Raw genomic sequence first — 12,976 nt, 5'->3', positions numbered from 1 at the left:
TCACTGAAGCGATGGCGGCGAAGATGCCACCACCCCAGGCGGTACCGACCGGCGAGTTCGCGTGTCCCCGTCTCGGAGTCGAACCCCTCGCCGAGAGCTCGGAGAGTGAACCGAGCGTCCCGCGTGCTGCCGTGACCGCTACTCCCCAGCGCAGGGGCGCTCCATTCGTCTGGGCTTCGGAATACCGCCGGCGCGTTCGGGCCTCGTTTAACACTCGCGTGGGGCCCCGTGAGTGCCAGGTGACACACCACGACGACGATGTATTGTTGAACCTCTTTTTTTACACTGTACGGAGCCAACCAACCGTGCTAATATTTGAGTCCAGTATCTTAAGGGGGAGGGACTGTTAGCGAGCAGCAGCACCACCTATGAAGGCCGGCACGGCACACGAGGGGGTGGGTGGTCAGCACCACGCACGGCCGCCTTTGTCGCCCCAGTAGCGATGCTTACACACCGCACCAGGTACTTATTTGAGGCTGAGTCGACCTAGCGGAGGCCCAGGACCGGTTCAGATCATTGTCACCGACGTTGGTGGCCGTGAGCGGGAATCGAACCCGGATCGCCCGGGGCGTGTCGGAGCCCAGCGATCTCACCGCTGAACTACCGCTCCACACACACACACTACTGCTACACACACGTTACTGCTACACTCACACACACTACCGCTCCACACACACACACGTTACTGCTACACTCACACACACTACCGCTCCACACACACACGCTACTGCTACACACACACTACCGCTCCACACACACACACGCTACTGCTACACACACACACTACCGCTCCACACACACACGCTACTGCTACACACACACACTACCGCTCCACACACACACTACCGCTCCACACACACACACTACTGCCACACACACACACTACTGCCACACACACACGCTACTGCTACACACACACACTACCGCTCCACACACACACACGCTACTGCTACACACACACACTACTGCTCCACACACACACACTACCGCTACACACACGCTACTGCTACACACACACGCTACTGCTACACACACACACTACCGCTACACACACACTACCGCTCCACACACACACACTACCGCTCCACACACACACACTACCGCCACACACACACACACGCTACTGCTACACACACACACACTACCGCTCCACACACGCTACTGCTACACACACACTACCGCTCCACACACACACACTACTGCCACACACACACGCTACTGCTACACACACACAGTACCGCTCCACACACACACACTACCGCTACACACACACACACACGCTACTGCTACACACACACGCATACGCATGCGCAACGCACAAAGTCCCACAAACGCTGACACAAAGGTGCACGGGAATGGATTTAACAACAGAAACAACTAAATCGGAATCTCGGATAATGAATCCGCTTAGTGCGTAGCCCCCCTTCAAATCGGCGCGCGAGCGAAGAGAAAGGGGGGGGGGGGGTGACCTTTACGCAGGGATTAGCAGGAGTCCCATGGGGTGGATTTAGCGTCTGAAATCCACCGCACGTTACGGGCAAAAATGTACGGCGCCGTGTACTCCCATTTATTTGTTTTGTTTACACGGCGCGCGTATCGCGTTTACACGGTACAGGTATTGCGTTTACACGGTACAAGTATCGAGTTTACACGGTACAAGTATCACGTTCACACGGCACACGTATCGCGTTCACACGGTACAAGTATTGCGTTTACACGTCACACGTATCGAGTTTACACGGCACGCGTATCGCGTTTACACGGTACAAGTATCACGTTTACACGGTACAAGTATCGAGTTTACACGGTACAAGTATCACGTTCACACGGCACAAGTATCACGTTTACACGGCACACGTATCGCGTTTAAACGGCGCACTATCGCGTTTACACGGCGCGCGTATCACGTTTACACGGCACACGTATCACGTTTACACGGCACGCGTATCGAGTTTACACGGTACAAGTATCGCGTTTACACGGCACACGTATCGCGTTCACACGGTACAAGTATCGCGTTCACACGGCACGCGTATCGCGTTTACACGGTACAAGTATCACGTTTACACGGCACACGTATCGCGTTTACACGGTACAAGTATCACGTTCACACGGTACACGTATCGCGTTCACACGGCACACGTACCATGGTGTCTCTTTTTACATAAAAGTCTGACGACGGCGGGTCTAAAATGATGGGAAATGGTGACATTCGTCGACGTATAAAATTTACATTTTGCTTTAAAATTAAACATCGCACAATCCCGTAGGGAAGGGGTACCTCGCACGAATAGTCAAACACCCTACGAACACAGATTAACACACTAACACACACTAACACAACCGCCATTCGCCACTAAGTGACGGTGACGTCACCACGACGCTTGTGCCAGGCCATGTGCACCTTGAGGCCACGTGAAGTGTCGAACGCCCGCTGGCAGGTCACGGGGCAGACCAAAGTGCCACGGGTCGACTGACTGAGATGACTGGCTAATGCACCACCTGTGCCCCCTACTGTGGCAACCTGCTGTGCTTTAGCCACCCGGTGCTCCGCTCGTTGTTGTGAGCGTCGCTCCTCCGCCCTCCGTTGTTGTTGGAGGGCGACTGCCTCCAACTGCCCAGTAGCGTCCTTCATGAGCCTCCTCCACAGAGGCCAATCTTGACACCGCTGGTACCAGTCATCGGCAAGTCCATTCAGCTCCACGTCCTCCTGTACCACATCACTCCATCTCCTCTCTAGCCCCTACCGCGCCCGTTTAGCCCCCTCGATCCGGCCGAACAAAAGCTGTTTAGGCATGTGGTGGTTGGGCATGCGGGCTACATGACCCAGCCAACGCAGCCTTGCCTGCCGGAGGAGCTCACTGATGGGACCTTGTACAGATCTTTCAAGGATTTGTGAGCTCCTCACACAATCCAGCCTGGTTAAAACCAGGATGGATCGTAGGCAGGCTAGCCTAAATGTTTCTAACCGGCGAAGATGATCCATTAGGGGGGTCCACGTTTCGCAAGCGTAGAGAAAGGAGGGAATGTGGCCGAGAAGACCTGGAGCTTAGTGCGGAGCGACAGACCAGGTAGCTTCCACACAGCATTACGCAACCGATTAAAATATATTGCCGCTCGACTTATTCGGAGACCTCTGCTGTTAAAATGGAGCCGGTCATAAGCACACTGCCCAGGTATGGAAAACTCTCCACAACTGCCCCATCACCGATTGGGAGTTGTGGAGGTGGAGTGTCCGATGGTACAAAATACCCAGGCAGGTGCTTAGTTTTGGTGGGGCTGATAGTAAGGCCCCACCTCTTAGTGGCACGCTCCAGTCTCAGCAGCAGTGTCTCCAACTCCTCCTCTGAATGAGCAGCTATTACCAAATCATCGGCATACATAACGTGGTTGAGCAATAGGGAGCCATCCATTGACCGCACCCGGGCATCGATCAGCCTCCCATTATATCTGTACCAAATGGAAATTCCCCCAGTACAGCTATTGAAGGCTTCACGAACTACGTGGTCAAAATAGATGTTAAATAATGTGGGAGCCAGAGGACATCCCTGTCGCACCCCAAGGTGTACAGGGAATGGCTCTGACTCCCGGCCACGTAGTTTTACCCGCGCCCGCTCACCATCATGTAGGTCTTTAATGATCGTGAGCAGAGGGTCAGGGACTCCGAAAGCCCGAAGAAAAACCCAGAGCCCAGGCCTACTGATGGTATCATAGGCCTTGACCAGGTCAATAAAGCAGAGATGTAGGTCTTGTTGGAATTGCCTACACCTCTGCTGTAGCAGACGGACAGAAAATATGGCATCTGTGCAGGACCGCCCTTTCCTGAAACCACACTGGGGCTCCGCAAGCCTCTCCTCAGCGTGCCTGGCAAGGCGATGTTAAATAATCCTTGCCAGGACCTTTCCCGGCACACTGAGGAGTGAGATGCCCCTGTAGTTGTTACAGTCTGTGCAGTCCCCCTTCTTCAAGAGGGGGACCACCAGGGCATCCTTCCAATCCTGCAGAACCCATCCAGTGGTCCAGACTGTTGTTATGATGTCATATAGGGCAGTCTGTGCACAAATGCCACTCTCCCTCAGCATTTCACTTGGGAGATCATCTCTGCCCGGTGCCTTTCCTGGTCTCAGACTCCGGATCGCCTTCAGTACTTCCTCAACAGATGGCACCTCAGCCAGCCACTCACAAGGGGTGATTTCTTCCAATATTTGAGGCACCGCAGCCTCAGCAGGGTCATCCCCACTTTGTGCCACGATGTTTTCCTGGCTGAGGGATTTCCCCTCCCTCAGGACCTCAGAAATGCTCGGCAAATCTGCAAACCTGTTCCTGGGGGTCAGAGATTGGATCACCGTTTTTCCCCTCATGATAATAGGTGTGGCGCTGCAGGTTACTTTTTTGATGGAGTTAAATAGGGATTTGTGATTGCGGGCCACTAAGGCAGACTCCATCTCCTCAGCAACCCGCGATCACCACCCATCCTTGCAGTGCCTCACGGCTCTCCGAACCTCGGAGCGAAGGCTGCGGTAAGCCTCCTCATTCTCTGACGTGGGATGCTGTAGCCGATAAGAGTGGGCCTGTTGCTTTTCTCAACTATCCTGAACACCTCCTCTGTCAGCAAGGGTCTCTGGGGAGGTCTGGACTGCGTACCCAAAGCAGCCATTGCAGCTGCATGAGTCACAGTACTAAACCTCGTCCATTTACCCTCGACATCAGGAGGAGTGGGGAATAATGCCAACCCCAGCTGCAAGCGATGAGGAAATTCTCGCTTGCAACTTTCATCAGCTGAGACCAGGCCACTTTAGGTTGGAATGGGGTCCTGGGTGTACACCCACCACCGGAGTGGAAGAATAGCAGGCGCATCTTACAGATGACAAGTCGATGGTCAGTGGGCAGATCGGTAGGTCCTGGTGTCGCATCCGCTGGTCCGTCACTATGTAGTCCAGCAGATGTTCTTGCTTGGACACGGCATGCATCCATGATGTTGTGTGGATGCGCCGATGCCGGAATAGCGTGTTGGTAATTACAAGCCCATGGGCTGCACAAACATCTACCAGCCTCCTACCGTTGTTATTGAGCTGATTTGGCCCATGCCCTCCAATCACTCCAAACCAGGTGCCAGCATCATGACCAACTCGGGCATTGAAGTCACCCAACAAGATGACTCTATCCCGAGGGGCCACTTTAGCCAGCACCTGTGACAGGAGGCATCTGACTCATCGGCTTTGCCTGCATCCCTCCATGGATGTTCGTCTTCGGTGGGGGCATAAGTAACCACAACCACCACTCCTTGCCTCCGATGATGGGAAGGCGAGCCCAAAGTCCCACACTAACACACACGCTAACACACACACTAACACACACACCAACACACACCAACACACACACTAACACACACACACTACCACCAACATACACACACCCCACTAACGCGCACACCAACACACACACCAACCCACACACACACAATCACAAACCATCAACAAAACACATCAGTAACCACAACCCATGCCACCGTGGCTGACCACTCACACTGCCTTGAACCACACCATCACCACCACCACCACACTCAACAACCACAGCCACACAATCCCAGCCCCTAACAACACAGCAACCGCACCACTCGCGCCCATCACAAAACCAACAACTGCAACCACACCACCACCAAACCGGCAAATCACAACAACATTCAATCACACCCCACCCTGCCACCACCCCCAATAACCACAACCGCCCCACCAGCCCCAGTCACAACGACACACAAGCACACCGCAGCCGGCTCGCCACACCCCGCGCAAACCGCGCCAGCAACAGTCACGACGGCAACGCACCTCCGACCGGCACGGTTGGCCGCGTGCGGTGCGAAAGAAAGTTCAACGCACGTACGTCCCCACCACATTGCACCACGCCGCCCAGCCACCCCAGCGTCGACTCTCCAACCCCCGCCAGCCCAGCACCCCCCCCCCCTCTCTGCCCCCCCTCCCACTTCATCCCCCAGGCCCCCCCCCCACCCCACCCCGAAGAAGAGCCCTCTAACGACTCCCTCAGGGGGGATGGGGGGGGGAGGTCGCTGCAGAACCCTTTCGATCCGCCCGATCCTGGGACGAACAGGGGGGGTAGTGCGATGTTGAACTTTAGCCCCGGCCCTTGAAGGTCTGCATGCAGGTGTAGCTGCCCGTGAACTTGTAGATTTCGTCGAGCGCCGGCTGCGGGAGGATGCTGCGGGTGTGGAGAGAGAGAGGCAGAGAGACAGAGAGGCACATGGCACAGAGATTAATATTATAAACTATTCAAACCTTTTTTTTATTTTACCAGCGTAAGGCCCACTGAGCTATGAAGGTCTTTTTCGGAAGGGACCTGGCCACAAATGATAGCTCAGCTAAGTGGCTTATCATCACGTGGAAATGTATATAGCAGCCAAATACTCGAAATGTATGTTGGTTCTAAATGTGGAGTGAAAAAACTGGAGGACCCGGAGAAAAATCCACATAACCACGGGAAGAGAGATATGCACACTCCAAATATACAGCAGGCGTCAGGGTCGGGGTCTAACCGTCGACCTCCTGCATACCGGCCGAGGGAAATAACATCTCGCCACCGTGGCGCCCAAACTAATTACACTCCGTACGTGAACAGTAAACCAAATGGTCAATGACAACGCTCTCACCGCGCCACAGTGGCGAAATGTTATCTCCTTCGCCGGGTGTGCAAGAGGTCGTGGGTTCGATCCCGACCTTGACACCTGCTGCTGTATTTTTGGAGTTTGCATGTCTCTCTCTCTCCCCATGGTCGTGTTAATTTTTCTCGAGTCCTCCGGTATTTCCCACCGCATTTAGAAACATGCATTTTGAGAATTTGGCTGCTATAAATGTCCACGTGATGATAAGCCGCTTCGTTGGGCTATCATTCGCGGCCACGTCGCTTCTGAAATAGAGCTACGTAGCTCAGTGGGCCTTACGTGGTAAAATACAAATCGTCAAAAAATTTGATGCGTCTGTTTAACAATTTCTGGACCATGGACTTTGCAAATGAAGGGGCCTCTGGTGCTGCCCGCCCGGTCTCATGAACTAGCACGCTCGACCTGCAACCCAGAGGTCGCCGGGGCTCTTTGCCGTCTCCTGGCGCGACAGCAGTCGAATAAATTGCAAAGTTTCTTCAAAACCTCCCCTGCCCCCATACCCCCCCCCCCACCACTCTCTATCCACCCGGCAGCATAATCGCGTACACTAAAGCAGGTTGCCCTGCCCTGGGGTAAAGTGTGGGTGCTCCCACCTCTCCCAAGACGTCGGGCAGACATGGAAGAGAAAGGCCAAACAACTCCCGAGAGGGTGCCCTCTGAGGCCCTCTTTAGCAGTGGAGACCCTTCCGTCAGCAGAGGCGCGAGCCAGTTAACTGCGGGGGCTGCGCCTTTAGCTGCTCTTCGCAAGGCGGCGTCAACGGCGACCACGGCGGGACACTGCGATGCAGCGATTGCTCAGTCCCGTTAACCCTTTGCCCGTTCCGAGGCGACTCCGAGTTGCAGGGTTCTGGGGGGTTCCCGTTCACCGCTGAATCTCGGGATGCGCGAGTGACCCCCGGCGGTCATTTTGTTCGGAGAGGCGTAGCGGCGCCCGCACAGAACCGTAGCGACACGGCCGCCGGCACTGAACCTGTGCCGCAGGCACCTCCCGCAGCGGGAGCCTCGATTCCGACAAAAGTTATTTTGCTTTCGTTTTTCTTCCGGTTTCGTCATCGGAACGGGCAAGGATTAATTCTCGTGGTCATTAAACCCAAATTGCCACGCGGCGTGAGGTTCATCGTCACAGCCAGGTTCACCGATGACTGCATACGGGGGTAAAACCAAGACCTGTCGCGTGGGGACCGAACTCATCGCGCGCTGCCGCGGTGGGCCCGTGTTCACGTACGGCCCCGCGGTGATCCACTGCTGGATGAAGGCTTTCATCATGCAGGCGTCGGTCACGGCGGTTGTTTGACCATACTTCACCACGCTTGGTCAACTGCGCGGCGTGGTCGGTGGAAAGTGAAATATTTGCCGAATTAAGTGACAAAAAAAACATGCTAGGTTATTCTTTTTCCCTATGTAGGCATTGGTGACCATCAACTCACTACACTGGAGAAAATGGTTTAATCACAGGCGGCCGAATACGGGATGTGAACCCCTCGATTCTCAGGGGTGTAGGCTGAGTGCTCTGCTCCCTGAACCACCCAGGGCCAACCTCATGTTATTAATATTCTTATAGTCCTCAATGGACTACAGAGGGTGAGTGAGAGAGCGCGTGAGAGAGTGAGTGAGCGAGTGATTGAGTGAGTAAAGGAGCGAGCGAGCGAGTAATTGAGCGAGCGATTGAGTGAGCGATTGAGTGAGCGAGCAAGCGATTTAATTTGCGAGTGAGTGATTGAGAGAGTGAGTAAGCGAGTGAGTGATTGCGCGAGTGAGCGAGTGACCAAGCGACCAAGTGAGTGAGCGATTGAGCGAGCGAGTGAGAGAGTTCCATCTGCACCTCTTCATGATGATGAGGAAGTTCATGGTCCAGGGCAGCAGCAGGAAGGCGCGGCCCTCCCTCACCGCCTGCACCGTGCGCCGGGCCACCGTCTCCGGCTCCAGCGGCGGGAAGAGCCACGGGAACCTGCGCAGAGATCTCACGGTTAGACACACGGTACTCATGGAGACTCGCAGAGAGGCACACGGATACTCGCGGAGATACGTGGAGACTTGCAGAGACAGGCGGAGACACATGGATACTCGCGGAGACTTGCAGAGACACACGGAGTCACACGGATACTCGCAAAAAAATGCGGAGACACGCAGAGACACACGGACATAGGCGGAGACACGCGAAGATGGTGGCGGTATTGGTGGTAGTGCTGGTGGACGGTGATGATGCTGATGGTCATGGTGGCGGTGGTGGCAGTGGTACTGGTGGAGGTGGTGGAGCCGTAGGTGGTTCTGATGGTGGTGGTTTGTAGCGCAGCGCGCTTAACCACTGTGCCACCGCTCCCCACCTCCCCATGCACAAAGACAAAGATCCCCCGTATAGCCTCAACAGACTGTTAGAGCAAGCACTGTTAAGTGAGCACCTATGAAGGCCAGCAAGACACACCAGGGGGGTGGGTGGCCAGCACCACACCCGGCCGCCTTTGTCTCCCCGATGGCAATGTTTACACACCGCACCAGGTACTCATTTTAGGCTGAGTCGGGGAGGAGGCCCAGGACCAGTTCAGATATTCGTCACTGGTGTTGGCCGTGAGCAGGAATCGAACCCGGGTCACCGGTTTCGTAGGTCAGTGAGCTAACTCCTGCGCCGCTGCTCCCCACATCCAGACACACGCAAAAAGACAAAGGCAAAATCCCCCGTATAGTCTTAACAGACTGTTGGGGCAAGTGCTGTTAACGGACACCTACGAAGGCCAGAACCCCCACGCACAGATACCAACGCCACTGCCCGCCATTCGCCACTAAGCGACGGTGACGCGCCCCAAAGGCGCCTGTGCCAGGCCGGGTGCACCTTCAGGCTAACACGGAGACACACGCACACACGCACGCACGCACGCACCTGGGCTGCATGCCGCGGAACATGTCGGTGCTCGTGTGGTAGGGCAGCACGGTGGTGGCACGCACGCCGGGCGTGCCGCTCAGCCCCAGCGCCAGGCTCTCGGCCAGCGCGTAGCCCGCCGCCTTGGAGGCGCAGTAGTCGGTGGCGCCGGGGATGGCGGCGAGCGCCAGCACGGAGCTCACGCTCACGACGTGCCCGCTCCCTCGCTCGAGCATCCCTCGCACGAACGCCTTCAGCGTCTTGGGGGGAACGCGCGCGCAGGCAACGACGCAGCGGGTCACGTGACGGGGGAGGGGGGGGGTGGCGGGTGGCGGGTGGCGGGTGTCATGGCGGCGAAATGTTAACTACTTCGCCTGGTATGCAGGAGGTCATGGCTTCAAATCCGACCGCGACGCCTCCTGCTGCTGCTGCTGCTGCTGCTATTTATTCTGTGCGTCTCTCTCCGTGGTGGCGTGGACTTTTCCCGGGGGCCCCCTCCGCTTTATTTCCCCTCCACATTTGGACTCAACATCACCACGCGTTTAGAGCACATTTGGCCGCAATAAATTTCCACGTGATGACAGGCCCACTTCGTTGGGCTATCATTCGTGATGGCCAGGTCCCCTCTGAAAACGAGCTATACAGCTCAGTGGGCCTTACCTAGTAAAATAAAATAAAAAATAGTTAGTTTAGTAGTTTTTCTAAAGCAGGTGAGGGCTCCAAGAGACCAGGATAGACAGCGCATCGGCAATCGTCTTCCCCTTCCCTCCCCTTGCCCCTCCACTTGCTTCCCGTCGCTCCCCTGTAAAATGCGTTTCACGCTGCGTATCAGTGTGTGTGTTACGGTGGAGGGCCGTGAAGGACCCTCCCGGGCAGTTGGAGGCAGTTGCCCTCCAACGGCAATGGAGGGCAGAGGAGCGACGCTCCAAACAACGAGCGGAGCGCCGGGCGGCCAAAATGCAGCAAGTTGGCGCAGTAAGGGGTACAGCCGGTGCATCAGCCAACCCATGGCACCTGCTGGGTCTGTCCCGTGACCTTCTGTCAGCGAGCCTTCGACACTTCACGTGGCCTTAAAGGGCACCTGGCTTGGCACAGACGCCGTGGTGACGTCACCGTCACTTCGTGGCGAATGGTGGGTAGTGGTGTTGGTTGTGTTAGTAAGCCCTGCGTTTCACGCTGCGTATCATTCAAATGCCCGTACTGAGATGTGGGATTATTGGTGTGTACGTTATTACGATGAGGATGATGAGGATGGTGATGAGGAGGACGATGATGATGAGCATTCTCACCCAGAACTGCGCGAGTACGTTGATGTGCTGCGTCTTGAGGAGGGCGTCATCATCGCTCTCCAGCAGCGGCTTGCCGTGCACCACCCCGGCGTTGTTCACCAGGATCGAGACGTCTCCCACCTGCACGCAAGGCCGGCACCAGCAGCAGCAGCAGCAATATCAGCGCAAGCCGTACGGTAACAACAGCAGCAGCACCAGCAGCACGAGCAATAGCAGCAGTAGCACCAGCAGCAGCGCCACCAGCAGTACCCGCAGCCCCAGAAGCGGCACCACAAGCACCAGTAGCATCACAAGTGACAGCAGCAATAGCACCATCAATACCCGCAGCCCCAGCAGTAACACCAGCGGCACCATCAACAGCACAAGCACAATCAGACACTTCCCTCCCCGCGAACTCCAAATTTTCGAACCCCCTCCCTCCTCCCCGCGACCTCCCTCCTCCCCGCGACCTCCCTCCTCCCCGCGACCTCCCTCCTCCCCGCGACCTCCCTCCTCCCCACGACCTCCATCCCTGTGACCTCCCTCCCCGCGACCTCCCTCCTCCCCGTGACCTCCCTCCCTGTGACCTCCCTCCTCCCCGCGACCTCCCTCCTCCCTGTGACCTCCCTCCTCCCCGCGACCTCCCTCCTCCCCGCGACCTCCCTCCTCCCCACGACCTCCCTCCCTGCGACCTCCCTCCTCCCCGCGACCTCCCTCCTCCCCACGACCTCCCTCCCTGTGACCTCCCTCCCTGCGACCTCCCTCCTCCCCGCGACCTCCCTCCCTGCGACCTCCCTCCCCGCGACCTCCCTCCTCCCCGCGACCTCCCTCCTCCCCGCGACCTCCCTCCTCCCCGCGACCTCCCTCCTCCCCGCGACCTCCCTCCTCCCCGCGACCTCCCTCCCTCCCCGCGACCTCCCTCCCTCCCCGCGACCTCCCTCCCTCCCCGCGCGGTCCCCGACCTTGTCGCGCACGGCGCGGGCCTCGCGGTAGACCTGCTCGCGGTTGGCGACGTCACACACTGTGTAGTGACACTCGGTGCCCAGCGAGCGCACCGCGTGGCACGCGTCCCGCAGGCAGCTCTCTGTGCGGCCCCACAGCACCACCTGTACAGGGCGAGGGGGGGGGAGACAGGGAGGGTGGGGGGTGGGCGCGGGGATGAGAGTTGGTGAAGGGGGGGAGGGGGCTGCCATACCCTGGCTCGCCAGGAGAAGGCGGTGTAGTGGAAGGCGCCTTTTTTCAAATACATGTAAATCTTTATTATTTGTTACATCTGTACGGGGATAGAGCGTTGCCCCCGATGTTGGTGGCAGTGTATATGTATTGTAAATTATGTTGGGGCAATCAAACCGAGGTCACCGGGTTTGTAGAGCAGAGCGTGAACCGCTGCTCCACCGCTATGCAGAAAGACAAGGGGGTGGCTTGGGGGGTGCGGGGAGATGGGATTAGGGGATGGGACAGGAGAGAGTCGGGGACAGAGACTGAATGGACACGAGGGACACAGAGAGATGGGACGAGAGAAGAAACGAAGGGATGATGGAAGACAAAAGTAAATGACGAGAGATGAAAAGAGAGAGGCAGTGGGCAATCGAAGTTATGGAGAGAAGACACAGGAGGGATGATGGGAGATGAGAGCGTTGTTGGGAGATAGAAAGAACGGACGTAGTCGACAGGCTGCCCATGACCGCATTAACTATTTTTTTTAACTATTTTTTATTTAACCAGGTAAGGTCCAGTGAGCTTAATCGCGACTATTTCAGAAGTGACCTGGCCACAAATGATAGCTCAACTAAGTGGCTTGTCACGTGGAAATTTACAGCAGCCAAATACTCTGATCGCGTGATGTTAATTCCCAATGTGGAGGGAAAAACTGGAGGACCCGGAGAAAAATCCACGCGACCAGAGGGAGAGAAAGAGACACGCAAACTCAAAATATACAACAGGCGTCTGGGTCGGGATCGAACCCACGACCTCTTGTATATCAATTGAGGTAGTTAACATCTCTCCACTGAGATGCCGACACACGACATGTGCCGATATCGGCCGAGCTCAGAGGCGAAGTAGGCTGGAGCCTGGCCAGTACTTGGCTGGGAGACTGCCTGGGAGTCGAAGCGTTGTCAGGTCGAGGGCTTGCGAAACGCTCGGGAGATGGCAGTACAGAAATGGATCCTTGAATCAGTG

At 56.5% G+C, this 12,976-nt stretch overlaps 1 protein-coding gene across 1 annotated transcript in view; it reads right to left on the bottom strand.

Annotated features, from left to right (window-relative positions):
- Nucleotides 1-1,346: 1,346 nt before the first annotated feature.
- The window catches only part of DHRS3 (dehydrogenase/reductase 3), a 29,641-nt gene continuing 18,011 nt past the window's right edge, over nt 1,347-12,976 (bottom strand). The window contains exons 2-6 of the mRNA XM_032968319.2: nt 11,758-11,901; nt 10,817-10,936; nt 9,549-9,787; nt 8,496-8,621; nt 1,347-6,213 (exon numbers count right to left, since the gene is read on the bottom strand). Coding sequence (XP_032824210.1) covers nt 6,129-6,213; nt 8,496-8,621; nt 9,549-9,787; nt 10,817-10,936; nt 11,758-11,901 — 714 coding nt within the window. The 3' untranslated portion in view covers nt 1,347-6,128. The remainder of the gene's footprint in view (nt 6,214-8,495; nt 8,622-9,548; nt 9,788-10,816; nt 10,937-11,757; nt 11,902-12,976) is intronic.

Source organism: Petromyzon marinus, chromosome 39 (assembly GCF_048934315.1).
Source record: "Petromyzon marinus isolate PM22_M1 ecotype Great Lakes invasive population chromosome 39, UKy_Petmar_22M1.pri1.0, whole genome shotgun sequence".
Classification (NCBI taxonomy): domain Eukaryota; kingdom Metazoa; phylum Chordata; class Hyperoartia; order Petromyzontiformes; family Petromyzontidae; genus Petromyzon; species Petromyzon marinus.
This window is presented reverse-complemented; position numbering and strand designations above follow the sequence as displayed.